Source organism: Hyposmocoma kahamanoa, unplaced genomic scaffold, assembly GCF_003589595.1.
Source record: "Hyposmocoma kahamanoa isolate Upper Pololo Valley unplaced genomic scaffold, ASM358959v1 100021, whole genome shotgun sequence".
Classification (NCBI taxonomy): Eukaryota; Metazoa; Arthropoda; class Insecta; order Lepidoptera; family Cosmopterigidae; genus Hyposmocoma; species Hyposmocoma kahamanoa.
This window is the reverse complement of record NW_020653200.1, coordinates 4,351,174-4,372,255: the sequence shown is the minus strand read 5'-3', so window position 1 is coordinate 4,372,255 and position 21,082 is coordinate 4,351,174. Positions and strand designations below refer to the sequence as shown.

At 36.2% G+C, this 21,082-nt stretch overlaps 1 protein-coding gene across 2 annotated transcripts; it reads left to right on the top strand.

The window, feature by feature from the left end:
• The first annotated feature begins 334 nt into the window (after positions 1-334).
• On the top strand, positions 335-16,345 carry LOC113237658 (glutamine synthetase 2 cytoplasmic). Of its 2 annotated transcripts, XM_026474348.1 has the most exons (9): positions 335-468; positions 10,586-10,646; positions 11,843-12,040; positions 12,573-12,764; positions 13,036-13,197; positions 13,280-13,493; positions 13,710-13,967; positions 14,226-14,365; positions 15,141-16,345. In XM_026474348.1, the coding sequence occupies exons 2-9, from the start codon at positions 10,613-10,615 to the stop codon at positions 15,287-15,289; spliced, it is 1,347 nt and encodes a 448-aa protein (XP_026330133.1). In that variant the 5' UTR covers positions 335-468; positions 10,586-10,612; the 3' UTR covers positions 15,290-16,345. The 2 variants fall into 2 exon arrangements, with proteins under 2 accessions (XP_026330133.1, XP_026330071.1); XM_026474286.1 differs by lacking the exon at positions 12,573-12,764 and having other exon boundaries at positions 346-468; positions 15,141-16,337.
• The last annotated feature ends 4,737 nt before the right edge of the window (positions 16,346-21,082 follow it).

The window sequence follows — 21,082 nt, the reverse complement described above, 5'->3', positions numbered from 1 at the left end:
AAATCGGTTCGAACCGTTTTGAGTGCGAGAATTGCCATTCGAGTTCTTGATTACAGCGGTTACAGGAATTACTGCGGTACCTATTGATTATGTATATATTATATCAAAATATTATATCATTTAACTGCTGACAATATTAAGTTCATTGAACTTTACAGAAGAGACGAACATTTGAATACTGAACGCGAACATAAGTGCCTTGTGAATCGGCCGGTGACGTTCTCAAGTTTCGTACGTACGTACGTCATAAGTTCTCAGTGTCAACGTCATGAGCTCTCACCACCGCTCCCACCACGACGCACGCGCGTGTAGTTGCGCGCGCATAAATTCTCCGCCGCTTCGGCCGACCAAACAGTCAATCTCTAGACCGTACAGCGTAACGATCGAGTCGGGACAGCTCGGATAGTACATTAATAACAATCACGATCGGTTTTACGTCCGCCACGCGATCTTCAAGGGATATTCCAGGTATTGTAAACAATATATATTAAATAATTTAGGATTTCGGGGGCGTTTTGGAAATGGATAAAAAGAGAGACGCTCGCGATGCAAGTGTCGGGAGGTGCAGCGGGTGTGGAAACTTCCCGGCGGCCTTAGCACGTGCAGGGCGGGTGGGTGCCTAGCGGGTACACATCGCTCGCCAACAGCGTCCCCGCTGCACAGCGAATTGCATCGGATTCGGCCAAACTATGTGCCTATTTGATACTACAACAAATCTTTTTGTATTTGGTGCTTAATTTTAGTTTGTGTGCTTGGCGAAATTACAATTTGCACATGTTTATGTGCACTGAACTATTGTTATCTAAATATTACCAAGGCTCTCAGATTTATGACCTATGTTTAATGAATTATGTTTAAAATATTCACTACATTCAAAGTTAAATTCAAAAGTCAAGAAAAGATATCTAGTTTTTGTCTGGACGCAAAAAAATGACTTCGTGGAAAAGTTAAAGTAACATAAGAAAACTAATTAAGAGTTTAAAATTTTAAGTAAACCGTCCTTCATGCGACAATTGAAAATGTAAAAAAGAACTTGTTGCATGTTTATTAAAAATATTAACGAGTACAGGGACAGTAGGCATTTATGAATAACCGGTAGGTTCAACGATACCAAGTGTAGTCCATAATTAGGCACAGAGTCATTAAAGTCGGTGTAACTACTTTCCGAAATGAGAAAGAAGTTCGTAAGGTACCAAAATAAAGATAGAGACATAAACTGCTTTATCATGCATGTGCATCGGCAAACAAAGTAATGCATTTTCACTTATCTCTTTGTCTTGAACGACACCATTTTTTAACAATATGGTCGCTCAATGCATAATGTGTCATTGATACTTGTAAAGCAATAAACAAAGGAAGTTAGAAGCGTTTATTGGACTTCCTTCTATATAAATTAAATAAGTCCCTACATAAAAAAAATACTGTCCTATCCTGCTTGAAATTTCTAGTTGTTTAAAAAATATTAGTGAATATTTTTTTTAAATGTAACGTATAATTACGTAAATTTTTTATAATAGCTTTACAAAAAGCGGTTCTGTAAATATAACATAGTGGAACTGGCATGTTTAGTCCACTATTTTTATTCATAGTGTCGCAACACAGCTGTATTCCGCGAGAGGAAGTAACAGTAACAGCTGATTATTGTTTGCGGAAAAGTTGTTGCCACTATAAGCATGTACAAGTCTTCCTTAAACATATTGTGAACAATAACGTATAAAATTATCCTGTTAAATTTCGAAATTAAAACACTAATGCTTTCTGAGTACAGTATTATTAATTACTTTTTTTATTATGATACAAAATGACGGGACGAACAATTCGTGTGCGTGGTTATAAGCTACACGCCTGTCCATAACAGTTGCAGTGCCACTCAGAGCTTTAAATCGCAAAGATCTGAAGATCTGAGGGGCACTGCCACTGCGCCCGTCACCCTGAGACATAAGTTGACAAGTCCCCTGAGCCTGTAAGTTCACCAGCATCCTTACCCATCAAAACCGGAACGCCATAATGCTCACACTACTGCTTGGCGGCAGAAATAGGTAAGGTACTTCCTGGACGTACACTTTCATAAGGAGCTCTACCAAAGTCGTAAATTCTTTTGCTATATTTATATTTACTAAATAAAAGACGCTATTATTGTTATTGTAGTAGTCAAGTATAATCGTAACATACAATTTTTACCCATATAGCTAATGTTAATATTGCATTTTATGGTCACCTGGTTATTTAAACTTTCTTTAGTTGTATTCGCTTGTTTAATACAAAGTTTTTTTTATAATTAAATTGATTAACTGAATATTGTTTCACCATGGCTGTCTGTTGTTGAAGTTCATGCCAGTTTTAACTTGTAGCTATTTAATGAGTAATACTCAAACCGTCTTCCTCGAGCTGATGATGGTTATGAACGGTTGTGTTGTTTATTACATATTATACAATGTAGAAACAGACCGCACTTTGTTCCTTTTATTTTGTAATTCACTTTAGTGTATTGGTGCCCTTATGTCATGCTATTACAGTTTAATAAGTGTAGACAAAGTCGCAATTTATTTAATACAACCTTCTAAGCCTTACAAAGACCTTTGATAAGCACTCTGCAGATAAATAGATTCGCTTGACAACACGTTTCAATACACTTTGTACACTTTTAATAACCAACAATATTTATTAATCTGAAAAATCATCATCATCATCATTAGCCATTGTATATAACGTCTCACTGCTGCGTACGGGTCTCTCACATTGTCATCTGCGTCAAGATATTTTATCACTGTTAGCGAGAGGTATTGTTTCTAAACATTCACAAATATCCGTAACTTTTGCTCGATCGATTGATTTGCACGACTTTTTTCACGATCCAATCGAGCAAATTTGTAATAAACAGACTATCGACTTTGTTGGTAGGTCAATGATCAACTTATTTTTTAAGAAATGAAACAATTTTTCCGGATTTAAATCGCGTATATTTGTTTTTTCAAACAAATCGACGTGGAGGGTCCTTTACAGGTCCCATGGTCACGGTTGTACAGTCAATCTTGTTTTTCATAAAATTGTGTTTTTCAAAACACCGTCAACAAAAACAAACAGATTTAAACCCGGAAAAATAATTTCATTTCCTATGTGTAACAATCGCGAAAACTCAGAGCTTTAAATCGCAATTATCTGAGGGGCACTGCCACTGCGCCCGTCACCCTGGGACTTGACTTTATTTTCCGAGACCTCTGTCAGTTTGAAGCAAGTCTTGCCATACTAAGATTTGGTAGCGTTGTAAGTGCACTGTGGGAGCAGATGGTACAAAAAGCCACATCAAGTCCATCGCACGATTGACTGACGTTGAAACAAATATTGTAAACATGAGTTAGTTCATCTCCGGTCATACTCTGCGTAACATGACGGAGCATTCCCCAGCACGCCCAACACTCGTGGCCACACTTTCTCAATCACTGTTTTTAATCTATTTTTACACCCATTCTAAAACTGTCTGATACTCACCTAATTCTCAAATAGCGTTTGGGACGGCTGATATTTTAAATCTGTATCGGTCAGATTAATTCATGACATATCAATAAAGCAAAGCCTTCTTGAAACCTAACGTTTAATATTTATTACTCACGCGAAAAGAATAATGATTGATTTCTTAACGACGTACCCGTAAATTAATGCAATTACATAATAAATTAAATCGTAATTAATTTCATGCGTAGTACCTAAGTAGGTACTATTAAAATTCAAAAAGTACTTTCCTATTGTGTAAACAAAGTAACACGTTGCTTTTATGTGTGTTTGGTTTGTGGGTGTGTGTGTGTGTGTGTGTGGCCGTTGTTAGTGATAACTCCGCTATCAAGAGGTAGGTAAACAGAACTGCTATAATTTTAAAGTAACCTAGGCTGATTTTCGAACTGGCCGTTAGCGGCTTATCTTTCAGACTCATTGTAATCGTTAACTTTCTGCCTAAAAGATTGTAAGGCCCTGTTATCGTAATAAAAAAAAAACTTATTTATTATCATGATTTTAAATTGTAAATGGTAGGGACCAGATAGACATCGTGTAACACGTGACCCCAGTATGAAATCTTAATTGTCTAAGTCTCTGCATATTAAACAAATTTTACGTTAATGCTGTTGACAAGTTTGGGCAATAAATACCAGCTCATTAAATTTTGTTAGAACCGGTTCGTGTACCTATTAGGCACTCAATCGAACGCTCTAACTCACATTTCGATACACTGACCCACTAAAGGAGTCAACAGAAATCGTCGTCGTGTGTCGCAATACGTTATCACTAGTTGTTTAAAATAGATACTTTTGCCTCACAGACGTAGACATAGTTATGACTAAAAAGTTGTATTAGGTATTTTATTATTTTTAGTTGTATTAGGTATTTTAAACATTTCGGTCATTCGGAATTAATCCCGGCTTCAAATGAAAATTTCCATACTGGTTATTGAACAGACTACCCTTTTATGTACTCATTAGCCATAGCTTATATATTACGATCGATGCTTGGCATGATAACAAAAGTAGATAGATACTGTTCAAGAACACTGGTTACATAAAAAAATTGTGGCGTCTGAGTTACCTCATTGACTAGGAATCAGAAATTAGGCACTGTAGCCATTTCTTTGAGTAAATGTGATAGTTCATCATCATCTACCCATTTATACGTCCCATTATTGGGCTTGGGTCTCCTCTCAAGCCATAACCACCACGCTGGCCCAATGAGAATAGAGCACACATTTTTCGATGGTTCTGAACCTTCCTCGATGTGCAGGTTTTATAACGATGCTTTTGTTCATCGTAAAAGCTCATGGTAAATTTAATATTAAATTTTGTACATAAATACTGTAAAACTCAGTGGTGTGAGCGGATCCGAAACCACCATCTCTAGATTAAACCATTTGGCTACCACGGTGTACATATCGTTAATTAATTAAAGGTTGCTGTTGTAATATTGATATTTTTTTCGTATGCAGACAATATAATGATTAAAATTATAGAAGTATGTAATCGAACGTCACAGAGCCGAGTTCAAAGATCGTACGCAAAGTTAGAACTCGTAAGTTTGTTATTCTTATAAAGCATTATCTAGAAAATATCGTGACACGACCTTAGGGTTAGTTAAGGAAAAAGGAATTATTTTTATGTATGTAACTATCTTTTGTGTTACATCAGCGAAAAATAAACCGATGTAACCAAGTATGTAAATTGAGATTACTAGAATGACAACGAACATGTCTACAATATGTTTTTGCAAAGGCGTAAAATCATTGAAAGCAAAATGACACCATTAAAGAAGTAACCTTGAAAACGAAGTTTAACTATTGAAATTGAAATGCATTGCTTAAATTAGGGAACCAAACGTATTGAATAAGGATTAGTGTACAGTCCATAGTTTTTTTGTAATAGAAAAATTAGTATTATATTTTATTTTTGTTTGGAGTGTCGGTAGGCGATTGCCTTTGTTATTTAACAAATAATAAATGAAACTACCATTTTTTGGCGGCCCTATTGTTCCCAAAGAATTTCAATAGTTCAGTTATCGGTGAAACTAACATATTTTTATAATTTTTTAGAACAGCCGGTTTTGCATAACCAGACGCAATGCAGTTACAAATTAGAATGTTTAGTCACTTCGGTAATAAAATTACTGACTTTACGTTTAAACAATACGCGAAAAAATAATTAAGCCGGTATGGTGTTATACGCCTTACTCTGAGTGTACATACGTTTATATACCTACAAACGAGTAGATTATTTATTGTAGTGGAGAACTGTAAACCAATTTGTAAATACGCTTAAGGACCTTATTCATCGAAGCGTACTCATAAAGTGTAGATTTCTAGGAAAACTTGTTTTGTAAGTTTAAAGAACAATAACACTATCGTACATGACCTAGAATAATTCATGCTGTCTGCACAACTAGTATCTACACTACACGCGTTCATATTAATCCAAAGAAGATACTATATCACTTACTATAAGCGTGAAACGTAATAGCATCGATTAGTACGTACTACCGTCTGTGTGTTTTTTTTAATTGAGCAATTTCTTTGTACGCAGTAATTTTTATAATTATAAATTATCATGTTAATGGTCATATCGAACGATAAGGGATGACTAATATGAAACGTTTAAATAGTCATCTTTATTTAGATAAAGCGAAATATTAATTTCAATATGTTTATTGAAGCATTAGATAACACATACAATTTATTAATGGAGTTCCAATATTTACAGAAATACGAGATTTTGAATTGACCTAGTTTTGATAATTTTTAAGCATCAAATAATCACACAAAATTAAATTTACACTATTTTTCGTGAGAAATCGTTAAGAAGCTGCGGTAGCCCTACCACCTCTTAACCCGGGACCTTTGAGTTTCTCGGAATTTATGTGCGAAATTTAATATGAAATTTCCCTTAGGCTTTTCCGGTGAAGGAAACCTGCACATTGAAGAAGGTTTGAATGGGTTGTAAACCGCTAATGTGTCGTGACGTCAAATAGACGGAAAATAGAATACTCCGGTCCACATAATTTACTTCATAAGTAAAATCGAAAGAAAAAGAAAGGCCCGAAAGGGCCGAGTTATTAGGTTACATTATTTTTAAAATTGGAACATGAGTTAGGTTCGGAACTGGTAAAAGGACCAAATTAGACGAGCAGCACTGCTCGCTTCAGCAATTGAGCAGAGAGTGACGACGGAACCAAGCAAAATAAGAATGACGAGGCAAAGGAATTAAAGAGCGATTCAAAATTTGAAAACAAGTGGCCAGGAACCAGAGAAAAGGTGATAAAATGGTGGGATAACGATGGAAGGAGGTCACATCGTCACAGGTTCACAACCCTCGGAAAACGTGTTAAGTCCCCAACCCGCAATGCCAGCGTGGCGTACTATGGCCTGAACCGTGCCCAGCAGCGAGACGTAAATAATGGGTTAATTAAGTTTTTTTCGTGGTAAATATCATATCAGTATAACTTTACTTAAAGATTTCATCACATGTAAACTAAATAATGAGGCGAAAAATAATATGACAGCTCCGTATCAATGGACGAAATGAAAAATATTAAGTGAATAAACAAAATAGAATATTTATTATGTAGGTACTTCAATATTTTAGACGATTATAAAAAAAAGTAAGTTGACGTGAGGGTATTTATTTGTTATGAACCTATGAAAACCTTTTAGTGTTTTAATTGCGCAGTTTTAGTGAAAACGGTTACAAACTAGGAAATTCCATTAAGGAAAGTTCGTTTAACAAATTAGTAATACCGGGAATCGAGTCCGGTACTTCTCATCCAGCGCACAGTGTTAACATCTGAGCCACAAGGTCGTCGAAAAGTCAGAGATGTTATATATGTAGAGATTTCTAAATAAGTATCATCATAAATTTTACACAATTTTTTCAGTATTAAAAAATGTTCGTAGCGACAAAGGTCATTGGGGAAACAAGAAATCCGACGAAATAAACGTACGGGCGTTGGGCCAGATCTTTTATTAAGGTTACAGCAATAAACTGAGTTAACGCGCTTAGTGACAACGGCACTTAACACTTCGTACAAAGAAATAATGATTATAAATATTGAACAGTAGGTACCTAATACCAATAAAAGTAATCAAGGCTTTTTACTTTCAGATTTTATCTGGGGGTCTACTGTCGATCTCCGTCCGACATCCGTCCGAAACAATTACTGTCAAATAAGTAATATTCGACAAAATTAAAAGACGAGTATCCGATATGAAGCTTCATTCGCATCACGCGTCTTTTCATTTGGTCAAGTATTGCTTATTTGGCAGTAATTGTTTCGGACGGATGTCGGACGGAGATCGAGAGTAGACCCCCTGTTACCAACCATTGTCAGAGAAATGAGATCGAAAATATTAAATTCGATCGAATATATTAATTGCCTCAGTGGCCGAACGGTTACCACGCTAGTCTACCTCGCAGAGGTTCCCGGGTGCGATTCCCGGGCCGGGAGAAATGTTTGTACGGCCTACATTCTCTCGTGATATTGGGTGCAATTTGTGGTTGTTTACGTGTGTGTCCATGGTACTCGCGATACAGGCTGTACGTTATTATTATTATTATTATAATAAATACGTACAATGAATAAAAACGACTATATCATTAAAATATCCAGTTTTATCCTCCCGTAATTTTTGTGAACAGGGAATTCGTAAAGATCGTCTATTGAGTTCATTCAATTTATAGGTACCTACATAATATTGGTGTAATTAAAACGATCTGTACTGTAGTAACAAGTTTTTCCTTATACTTTTTTGTGATTACAACAATCCCAGTACAGCTGACAAAAACGCGAAAGCATATATTGGTGTAAAAAAATTAATCCGTTTACGAATATTTAAAATCTTTTAACCTGCTCGGAATTTTCAACGACGTTCAGCGCAAACCGCTTAAGGGCGCGTTCCCATTGTATCGTAACGTTTTATTTATTGCTAGATGACTGTCGCGTCTAGCCTGTTCCCATATCACGACTATCTGTCGTGACTATGCCGTGGACGTTTATTTTCTCGTTGAACGACGGTCGTGTCTAGTTGTTCTCACTAGATCATGACGACAATTTATCGGTTCACGACAGCGGTCTTGTCGTTTGGACGATAGAATTGTCTGAAGCTGCGATTGTCTGTCGTCACATTTTTGTCGTGACGTTTTATTTATCATCAGACGACTGTCGTTCTAACTCTCCCCATTATCACGACTGTCTGCGTCGTAACGTCAAGAAAGTCATGAAAGATAGTTAGTTAATCGTGTTGTTCTTTGTGTGAACAACTTCATTTAAATACGACATAATGGAAACGCGCCCTTACGTACGAGTCCTAGGTACGTAAAGCGGTTTGCGCTATGTTTAGTATTCATTCGCCCACTTGCGTTTTTGACATTGTGTTATATTACACATTTAAATAAACCTAAAATAAAAACTAATAAAAAGCGGTTAAATTTGAGAACCTTACCATATTGATCAGATTTATTTACACTATACTACAGATAAATAAATAATAGAACATGATATTCCTAGCATTTCTTAATAATTCAACACACGCGTAACGTCAACGCGGAATGTATTAGGTGCAACGTAGCATGCACTAAATATATATATAATTCACGTAGCTACCACGTGTACGTCGTGAATACAACTATGCGTAACGTAATCTACTGTTTGACGTTGGAGGGATGAATAACACTCTACATCAAGAATTTGCTTTGGCAGTACTGCTTGATTGCATCTGCCTTTTATAAATGAAAGTAGAGCTGACAAAAACTTTTACAACTTTTTGAGAAATCCTCTTTGGTACGTAAATTTATTGATATCGATGTGGAATATTGACCTTATTGAATACATTGGGCAATCTTACTTGTACACTCTAAGTAATTAGAACACAGATTTTCGATGATGTCCAATAGAGTACTGAATCACCGACATACTAATAAACTTTACGATTTCGGTGTTCGTAAATGTTCGTAAAGAGCTCATCGATAATAGCCGAAGGGGAATTTCCATTTGAAAAGGAATTACGCCAGAAGCGTTGTTACTAAGTGTGACCGCAACATGTCATTTGAATATATAAATGGAAACGTAACACTCGTAGATAATAACTTGCGAGATATACGTATATATTTAAAGCGTGGTGTAGGCTACTCGGCTGTTTGGGATTTTACCCAGGTGATTGTCGCCTCGCCGTCGTCACAGCTATGGGCAACGCGCCAATCGATTTCGTGAAATTACCTTCGTTTTGTGTCAAGGGTCTGTTTGTTTTATATACGTAAGGCGACTCATCAAGGGAAACGACAAAAAGATAAAACAGTTCAGCAAAAATATTTCAATTAATGATATCTATGCATACATCGTTGATTATATTGTGGCAGTTGTAGGGTGGACTCACAACAAAACATGCACAACAATAGAATATAAAAAAATGATCCACGTGATCTCTATTACCGATAACACAAAGTACTTTAAGTCGTTGATATTCGTTATAGTATTAACTACATTAACGTATATTTTGTTACACGGTTCGTTAACATCATTAGGAAGAGTGAGGTCACAGATGTATGAAAGCTCATACAGTCAAAATGTCAAGGACACTGTTACAACGTTCCATGTTTTATGGGTTTATCGAAATGTTATTGCGTATTGAAAAAGAGGTCAAAAAAAATAAGTTTGAGCCTTATTTATATGCGCACGATGCTCGGATAAACACACCTGCACTAAACAATAATAAAGATATTTTAGTAGCAGTAGAGCTCCTTGTGAAAGAGTTCGTCCAAAGAAGTACTGCCACCCTATCTATTTCTGCCGCCAAACAGTAATGTCACCATTACTGTGCTCCGGTTTTGAAGGATAAGAGCGCTGGTGAAATTACAGGCACATGGGACTTGTCAACTTATGTCTCAGGGTGACGGGCGCCGTGGTAGTGCCCCTCAGATCTTTACAATTTAAAAGCTCTGAGTGGCACTGTAACTGTTATGGACAGGAGTGTAGCTTACCATCAGGCGCACGACTTGTTGCGTCTCATCACTTGATGTTAAAAAAAAGATTAAAAAATCACTAGAAACTTCATTTGTTACAGGTGAAAAGAGAATAAATAGACTTCACGATGGCTGCTGCGGCACATGGGAAGGTAATAGAAGGTGAGTGTAAATTTTAAATGAATTTAAATTGTAAAATATATATTAATCGACCCTTTCCTCTGTAACCGTTGTATCTAACCTTTTTGTCATAATTAAAATGAAAGATTGGAGGCTAAATAATATCGTACGTCTTATACGATATTGTTTAGCTTTCAACAGGGAACATTCTACATTTGCCGTATGTCTACATGTCTACCTTTTCAATTGACACGTAAAATAACGTAAAGGCAAACCGAGGCATTTTTTATGTATTTCTTAGGGCAGTCGTAGTTAAAACCCTTATATTCAGAGGATTTAGGGTTAATAAACTTGTTTAACGTAATTACAAAAGAGTATTTGGTAGAATTAAAATTCCACTTGAGATTAGCCCTAAATCGCGTTGTGAAACATTCTTACTCAATGTATTAAGCCGTTTAAGTGTCATAAAATTAATAAACAAAGAGCCATTACATTGTCAATTAATTGTCACCAATGACAAAATTATTGTGATGGATAATGATAACTAAATCGGTTTAAATTAATTGTTATTGACGAAATATAATGTTTTTAGTATTTGAGGACAAATATTACGAATTGGTCAAATTAATAAGACATATGAAAGTATACAGAGGAATCGTTTATAAAATTGAAAGAAGGTACAAATTGTGCATCGACAATGGCAGTTCCACTTGGTGTTGTCAAAGATCGTCGTCGATTGAACAAAACAACAACTTCACAAGCAGATGTGTCGACTATTTTAGACGATGAGACGGATATACAATCGGCATTTAGTAGTGATTTGTCAATTAGTAATAAAGCGATTTTACGCAAACCCTTTATAGGTAATTTAGTTGGTTTTATGAGATTCAAGCGTACAAATTTTTGCGCGTTCGACAACTCAATGCCATAATTACTTATTTCTAGTAAAACGAATTTTAAACTTTGCAATGCGTAAATTTGTATACGTTTTCATATTACAGTGTGGGTGTGAAATCGCGTTTATGATATTGCTTGATCTGTGGATTCCACAATCCGATTATTACCTACGTAGAATTTGCTAGTAGATGACTAGTTTTAACATGGTAATTCTCTGAGTATATTAAAGTAATCAGTGACATTTTATAGATTTAATTTCAATAATAAGCAAATTTTAAAATGCAATGCTCTTATGTTCTGTCTCGATTTGTTTATTATAAGTTATATTTTTTTTTTTATAGAGAACCCAAAGATCCTGTCGGGTCCTGTGCTCACGAACTCACCCAATGCGGTTTTGTCCAAGACCCTCCTAGGCAGATATAACGATCTGCCACTCCCAGCAGACAAGATCTTGGCCACTTACATTTGGATCGACGGCTCAGGAGAGAATTTGAGATGCAAAGATCGCACATTGAATTACATTCCTAAAGTACCCAAGGGTAAGTTATGCAGGACACGCGTAGTCTGTCGGAACTCATTAAACGAATATTAGGAAATGCCATTTTATACAATGATACATCTGAATGTCTAATGTTTACATTGTGTTGTATGTGTCGACATACAAAAGGCTCATTTTCGAAATACCTTGATTGAAATAATGAAGTCACACATGATATGTGAACGCATAGGATGTTCTTGTTATACTATTGTTTTATGGCAGAATTGTTGCAGTTAGCCTTTATGACGTCCTCATTAGCAATTGTAATTATTCTAATTAACACGGCGTATTTAATTGTCCGGCCTTCAACGACCAGACAGATGTTGTTAAATAAGATACCACGTACCCCATTTGGATAGATATGTACATCCGTTTAAAGCGAGTTATGGTACAAAAAGCCCTAATTGATGGTTGTATATGAAAAACCGCTGAAATGATAATCAAAAAATATTAATGATTTTGAAAACGCCGAGTCATTTAAGTGGTGGCTGGTGTTACCTACCTGACGACAGCAATTGTTTGATTATTTATAGATACTCTAACTAAACTACTGGAAACTTTATCTCGGCGAAGCGTATTGAAAGATACGTCAGGACTGACATGGACGCACGCGTCAAAATACTTGCCTCCCTTTTTCAAACCGAAGGATCTAGATAACGTTTTTACTGTGGCCTGCAAGCTCCGAGAGCAGGAAAACAGGGACAGCTTTGATGAGAATTTACAAGGTTTCACGCCAATATCGCCCTCAGCAGTCGTACAAATGTCAGATGTAGTACAAGTCATTCATCGTAGTGTATTCCTAGTATCATGGCAAAGAACACGTAACTGTATCTACCTAGTTATGGAGTTTTCAGAAACGGATTTATTAGTAGGTAGACGAAGTAGAGAAGTCAAAACATGCAATCTATACCATTGTAGTTTAGTGTTATTTAGTGTCAACTTTTGTACCTTGTAAATAATAGTATTAATGTTAATTTGTTATTGGTTTTTATCTAGATTTGCCGGTGTGGAATTTTGATGGCAGCTCGACGCAACAAGCTGATGGACACAACTCTGATACATTCTTAATGCCGCGGGCTATCTACAGGGATCCATTTAGGCGCGGAAACCACATCCTCGTCATGTGTGATACCTTCAAATACAACATGGAACCGACGGGTATGTTGATATTCTTAGTCATGGCTTTACTATAAACAATTTTTTGTTGTTGTGAGAGTTGAGAGAAAGATTTTTTTCACAGAAACAAACCATCGCGTGAAATGTCAAGAAGCATACGATAAATGCAAAGACGAAGAGCCGTGGTTCGGCATCGAGCAGGAATACATCTTGTTAGATTCAGATCTGCGCCCCTTCGGCTGGCCTCCAGGCGGTTTTCCCCCACCACAGGGACCCTACTACTGCGGCGTTGGTGCCAACAAGGTTTTCGCCAGAGATCTTGTTGAGGCACACTACAGGTAAATATAATTTTACTTAATTTATTCATTCCCGTCTCCTATTCTAATTGTTAGTCGGTAATTTCACAAAGTACTAAAGTCACAACTTCAATACTACGTAGTATGCGTGCAAATCAACCACGGCAAAGGAAAATATAAAGAGAATACGAACGTCAGGGTTTAATAATTCGCCTTATCTGTGCTTTAGATTAATGACAACACGTACCTCCTTCACAGATGTTGCCTGTTCGCTGGTGTCCCTCTTTCCGGCACGAATGCCGAAGTTATGCCATCTCAGTGGGAGTTCCAAGTGGGACCATCCGTGGGAGTGTCCGCTGCGGACGACCTCTGGGTGGCCCGGTACTTGCTGCACAGGCTGGCTGAAGAGTACGGAGTCATCGTTACATTCGATCCAAAGCCGGTTCAGGACTGGAACGGCTCCGGCGCCCACACCAACTTTTCAACTAAGAAGATGAGGGACGAAAACGGTATTATGTAAGTATACAAGGATTTTCAAAGTGATAAATATGTGTAACTTTGAATACCATTACTGCCCTCAGAACGAAAAAAGGCACAACTGCTGTATAAGGTATGTACCTACACGTAGTTGTGCCTTTTTGTCTTACGAGGGCAGATTATTACAGCTAGTCATTTAAATCTGGGTCTATCATGTATTGTGTGTATGAATTGAAAGACCAAATTACTTACCTACTATTCCATTTTACGTAACGTTGCTTTTTGTATTTCTTATAGTGAAATCGAGAAAGCGATAGACAAGTTGTCGAAGGTGCACATGAAGCATATCAAAGTCTACGATCCGCGCGGTGGCAAAGACAATGAGAGGAGACTGACGGGACTCCACGAAACAGCTAGTATTAATGACTTTAGCGCAGGTAAATACAAGACCACACTTCTGATATATATAGGCAACCGGTACTATCTCAATTTTCTAAAGATTTCACTTTTTAATACCATTTTGTACTATTTCATACCCCCAGATACATTTAATTTTGGCGCCAGAATCGACTAATTCAACTTGTACTAACATCTGACCAGATGCTATATAAATGACGCCAACAATTCTTTGCTTCATACTGTAAAATTGTCAAAATTAAGATTGCCAGTTCACAGTCGACATTTCATAATTACAAGCGGAACAAAACACATAATCGCTAACGTGTCGGAAGTTTGTATAATAAATATAAATATTTTTTTCATGTAGGTAGTAGTAACAAATTTGAAAAAAACAATCCACTTATCTGCACATTGGTAAACATTACAAAAGTAGACTGCTCAAAGTTATCTGTAACTTATGTTACAGCACAATATAAATAATTACTTTTTTATAAAAAAAAACACCTCAAAAGTTCTTGGAATTACATCTATTTACCAAGTTTTATTGAAATCGGCTACCGGAAAGTGCGCGAAACCGAATTCATCCACTAGTTTGCCATCCTTAGCGATGGCATATTTTCGTTAAATACTAATTAAGATACCCTCTTTCCAACAAAAAAAGAATCACCAAAATCGGTTCACAAATTGCGGACATTCACACATACAAATAAACAGTCCAATTGAGAGCCTTCTCCTGTTTTGATGTCGGCTAATATAGTGTGTTTAATATATTGTGATTTTCTGTTATATATTTTAATGCATGTTACCATACAGGAGTGGCGAGTCGCGGTAGCAGCATTCGGATACCACGATCAGTTGCAGAAGAGAAGAAGGGCTACCTGGAAGACCGCAGGCCGGCCTCTAATTGCGATCCTTACGCTGTGGTGAACGCTCTAATGCGCACCTGCATACTCAACGAATAATGCCCAAGACTGCTCTGCACCTGCCGTGTCTAGTTGTATCGACCGCCGCCAACCAATACCGTCAATCACTACATGTACCTACGCGCCTCTGCGAACTAGCTCAGGCTGTTTACAGTCCACTAATATACTTTGAATTATAGGTACCTAATATTTTTGATGTATTACCTACTAACACGATTTAGTAAGGCCTAGCTAGAGTTTTAGTTTTATAATATCAAACAACTATAACAAAACTAATAAGCATAGCATAATTTAAACAGACATGTGTAGAGGTAGTATAATGTAATTATATAAAGGACCACATAAGATATTAAAAATATTATATTAGAGTATATTTTACGAATATTATGTGATATTTAAAATTAATTGTTAATTTTGAAGTTAAATAGTTTATTTAAACAAATAACCACATATCATGATTTTAATAAAGATCAAAATGGGAGATTATTTTACGGAAATTGTCATGTTGTACAAGTTCTTATCGAAATCGGTTTTACAGCAAGATGGCGGTAACTTATTCGATGAAATCATCAGTTACGAGAATAATTTTGTGTTAAATCACGTATTGGTCACAAATATTCCTTAGATTAGTTCTTAGGTCTGTAAGGTACATAGAACATTTATACACGACTGTATTTACGAGAAATATCAAGAATTTTAGCACTAATGTATGTAAGTTATCACGAGAATACATTGTGTAAAGCACAAATAATAGCGGCTGAACATGTTTTATGTATGTCAGCATAGGGCAGTCGCATCATATGGATCTGAATGGTCGAACCAAAAAATATCCATTCATCTGAAGTGGTATATTTATTTCAGAGTGCTCAAAATATGACACTGCACTTTTGGACAAAATGAACCTTATGTGAATGAATTGAAAAGCGCTCAATAATTTTATTTTCGGTCAGTTTGACTGTTCGGATCCTTTTGTATGCTGATTGTATGTTAACTTTCAAATGTAATGGCATATTATTATTTACCTACTATTATTGCATGCGTCTTCGTCGTCGGAATGTAAATGGAGATGTTATAATAAACAATACTTTGTCGTATGAACGGCTTTTTTTCTTGTAAAAATGGGGGCTTACCTTTTTTTTAATTCCAACCAAAACACATTTTCCGAAACTGTCAAGAAGGCCTACGTGCAGTTAACAGCACTTCAAGCTACACACGTTTGTTCGAATATCGCCTCCATGCAAGAGATCAAGATTTGTTAATGTGTAGCTCAATTTACTGCCGTCTGTACATTAAAGACGTATGTATATACACGTACGTTACATACATACCGTTATATTATTTTATATAACAGAAGCCTAAATATTACACGGATAATACTACTCAGGTTTTTGTAGCGCTGCGGTATTTGAATGAATTTTTTTTTGTCATTTCTTAGAAATACAAAATAAAAATATGTTCCACTTAAGGGTGTCATATTATTATAATTATCGTATAGATTTTTTTTTTGGATGAATACGGGAAAGGGGCCTACTAGGGGCTTACAGAATATTTGTAAAATACAAACAACCTCGCAGGACTATATTATTATCATTGTAAACAACATTTTTGTTTAATAATTCATCAGATTTTCCTTCCGTACAAAAATAAAAATACTTATTTTATTAGATCGTAGAGCGATCTAAATCGAACGATGATCAGTCCGATGCCAAAGTCGGGGAGGACCCTTGCCCGATTGCACTTACAACCTCACTTTATAGATCAAGATCTTACAAGTCACTATAATATAAGTGACTATCTGACACTTAATATATATGTATTTGGTAGTAAGGTTGTACAACAAATACTTAAAAGCTCGTTTTTGGTAAATTCATTGCTATTTTAAATTCATGGATCAAAATTGTCGTTTACGGTGCCAGTCGTGTGAGGATGTTAATATTTTGCAAATAACCCAGTATACTGCACTTATTATTAACACAATCACACACTTGTGGGTTTATAAAACTTTATAAAACCAGGAGGGTTATTAATTAACACGCAGGACAATTTCCTCAACAGTTACTATATTTAAAAGTTACACAAACATTTAACGTACATTTAATTGGTTTAACTAAGTTCTAACAATTTAAGTTGATCTAAAACAGCAGTGTATACGAAATGACATAGAAGTGTGTAATAGTGCTATGCAATTTTGAGAGCTTGTTCTCATGAACATGAACTTTAAAAGCCAAAAAATACAGAGCGTCATCAACGATGCCTAATAATAAATTAATTACCAACGACCTTTAGGCTCAATTTACATTGCGGCGGAACGGAATGGAAGCGAATTTTTATAACGATATTATACGTAGCACGTCTTCCGCGGACTTCTTGCGCATGTTCGAGAATGCTCGCGCATTCGCGAAAATTCCGCAGCCGCCGACGGCAACGCCTGGCGAATCCATGCGAAGTGGCGCGATGGCAGGCGCAGTGTAACGGTTTACCGTACGACGAAACACAACAACATCCAGACGTTGTCGCTGGAATGATCGAGCATTCGCGGTAATGCTTAAATGCTCGCGGTAAGGCGAAATTGTCGCTTCTATTCCGTTCCGCATCAATGTAAATTAAAAATTAAGCCTAAATTATACTGCTTTTTTACCATTTAGCATAATGCTGCTGTCCAGCTTTTTATTACCTAAACAAAAAAGAAATAAACGCATAACACAATAAATAATAAACACATAAGTAAAAAAATAAACAGAACGCTATTATTAATGGAAAATGAGCCGAGTAAATATAAGGTTATCACTCGAACTTATGTATTTGTACACTCAAGAAAAAATACATTGACATCATTCCGCTGGCTGAAAATATAAAAAATATAATAATATTAGTTGTTTAAACACATATCTCCTCGCCGCCTTCGGTAGATGGTTTAACCCTTTCATGGGTAGTACTTAAATAGTACCGCACACAAAAATGTAACTACTTTTCTTTGTGCGCCTTATATTGATTCTAAATAAAATGTTCATTGCATTTTGTCCTTTTTAGTGTTTGTTTTTGATATCCATATAAAAAACGGAGTACCACAACTATCATATTCTACATTCCATTTTACGGCAAACGCTGTTATTGCCCATGAACGGGTTAAAGTTCCGTCTACACGCTCAAGTATTGAAATGTACAGCACATCACTGCCAGCACATGGTACCGTTATCCACGGCTTATGTTGTATAAGTAAACGCAACGGTAAAACTTGCGCTGTGTGAGCCGGCCTTTAGGTTTATAAAATACAGCACAGAAAAACGGATATATAATAAATGTACGGAGCGACAAATACCTATTACAGATAAGAAAAAAATAACAATTATTTGCTTGAACAATAATTTTATCAGCGACATATTGTGTACTCTGGACAACCTCAGTACGAAACAATCCAATATTGAAGACTTAAATAGAATTTATATTTATTTACCCGCTATACATTAGAGTTCTTTTTTGTTACAATTTATTATTTACATCATCGTCATAAGTCTATCTGACAGCAGATGGACGCGACAAGCTGAGTACCGGGCAAAATGGCGCACTTTGGGAGAGGCCTATGTCCGGCAGTGGGCTGCGATAGGCTGATGATAATTTACATAGTTTGTTTAAAATGACATACAGTGTGTACGGAAAGTTTTTAATTTTTGTTAGACGCGCAAAGTCCTGTGCTTAGATTTTTTTTTATAAAGCCACATGTACGAGCAAAGCTCATAGGCCTTACACTCTATAGAATACTAGACAATAATAAAAAGACAGTTTAAAACCTATCGAAAACAAATTCATGATTTTACTTATTCTTATTTGTTTTTTTTATTGGATTGAAATAAGTTTTCTTTTAACTATAGACAATAGCGAAAAGGAGCTTCCAAAGCCTACTACTACAACGCCTGAATCGCAACGGGCACATGTGAGTCCATACGATTCTCAGCTTAAAAGTCAAATGTGTCAACTTTGGCGTTTCGGTGCGAGTTCTGGTTAAGTCAATCTTTCGTATGTGATTTTAAAATAAAATTTACGCCCGAAAACTTATTACACACAAGAGCCATATTAAAATGTCTGTACCACAACTGGATGGCTGAAAAATCACAGATAAAGGCGTTTTCAAACTAGATGACACCATACGACACGATATCGAAGTTTCTACGCCGACAAAAAGATGTTATGTAAACATAGTATTATCATATACACACTACGCAGTTGATTGCAGTGCAGTAATTTGTTATAAATGAGATACTTACAAATAAATAATTATTTATAAAAAAAACATTTATTATTATAGATAGCAGACGGTCGTATGTGTACAGTAACCAACTATAAATGGGAGCTTGAACATTGTTTATGCAACACTTGATAACATGGGCATAAACTTTCATGAGAATGGTCGTGTTATATTAACAATTTGTACAAGAAATATATAGTAGTTCAATCTATTACGTATTCGCTGTATTTATTCTTTTGTTTATTCATTACAGTATGTTTCTTGCATTGGAACCTTCAAATCCGCGCACTCACTTGTATTCTGCCCTCAGAACGAAAAAAGGCACAACTGCTGTATAAAGTACGCATAGTTGTGCCTTTTTTCGTTAGGAGGGCAGTATTTGTAAATGTGTATGTGTACATCCACTGATTATCTTGTTGGCCAACATGACACGGGGAGTACAAGAAACGTTCCCATGAAGAGCGATGCGCACGAATTTCAACGCGCTCACACCGCGTAGCGACCTCGTGCATCTAACTGTCATGGCAAAATAGGCTCTATTTATTTAGAATTTACGTTTTAATTTAAATGAGCGTCACAGACGCGCGGGCGGTACTGGTTAGTCTTTGGTCTACGTGGCGACCGCGCGGTTGTATTATTCCGAGGTATTTAAATGTTGTTGCCTAGTAAATAGAATTCAGAGTCGCCAGTAATATACGTGAAAGCATGGTAACTGGGCGGTAAAACTCGCGTCGTGCAACTGGGCGGTAAAACTCGCGTCGTGCAACTGGGCGCTAAGCCTATTCAACATCAAGTTTAGCCAAGGATGGAATTACATTCCACATTAAAGTATTTTTTTTTTATTAATTACTAGTTTTTTATTTTAACATATTTCTTTCACGACCGTCGATGATTGATTCAATTTATTACATAGAAAATATTTCGAGACATTCGAACAGTTTCCAAATGTTGAATTACCGATCTAAAACTTAATATAAGGGCACATATACAAGGGCGCTCATCTCCTAAACCATACTTATTCCAAGATAGAACGGTTCAAAGCCATGAATTTTCACAAGGAACAAATGAAGCTTATAAAATCACTTTGCATTGACACAGTGATAATTACTGTGGTAGCTCAACTCCAAATTATAGAGATTATTATAATACTTAAATTGAAGTGAAATTACGTTATTTCCATGTAAAATTCATAAGTTTCTCTAACTGACTACAAACACTAACTCGCATCAATTATGGTTCGGAACCAAGCTGCCCTTGTATTTTTAGTTTGTGATGAATACGCCCGACAATTAGTGTAATTTCATTTGACTCACTCACCCACAGGAATCGCCCAAGGCCCTTTTTAGTGTAATCTAATTTTGTTTGTGTGAGACCATAGTGACACAACTCGATAGAGCATTTGAGTGCACCTGTTTGTCTGTAGAAGTGCCCAGTAGAGCAGCGGTATCTCAATGAATGGCAGAAAGATTTCTTTGAGAAATAATGCTTAGTGTTTCCCGTGTTGTATGATCTAAGGACGTATTAATTACTGATTTACGTGTAATTAATTCTATGTACGTAAGTGAGTCTTATTTCCACGACACAAATTA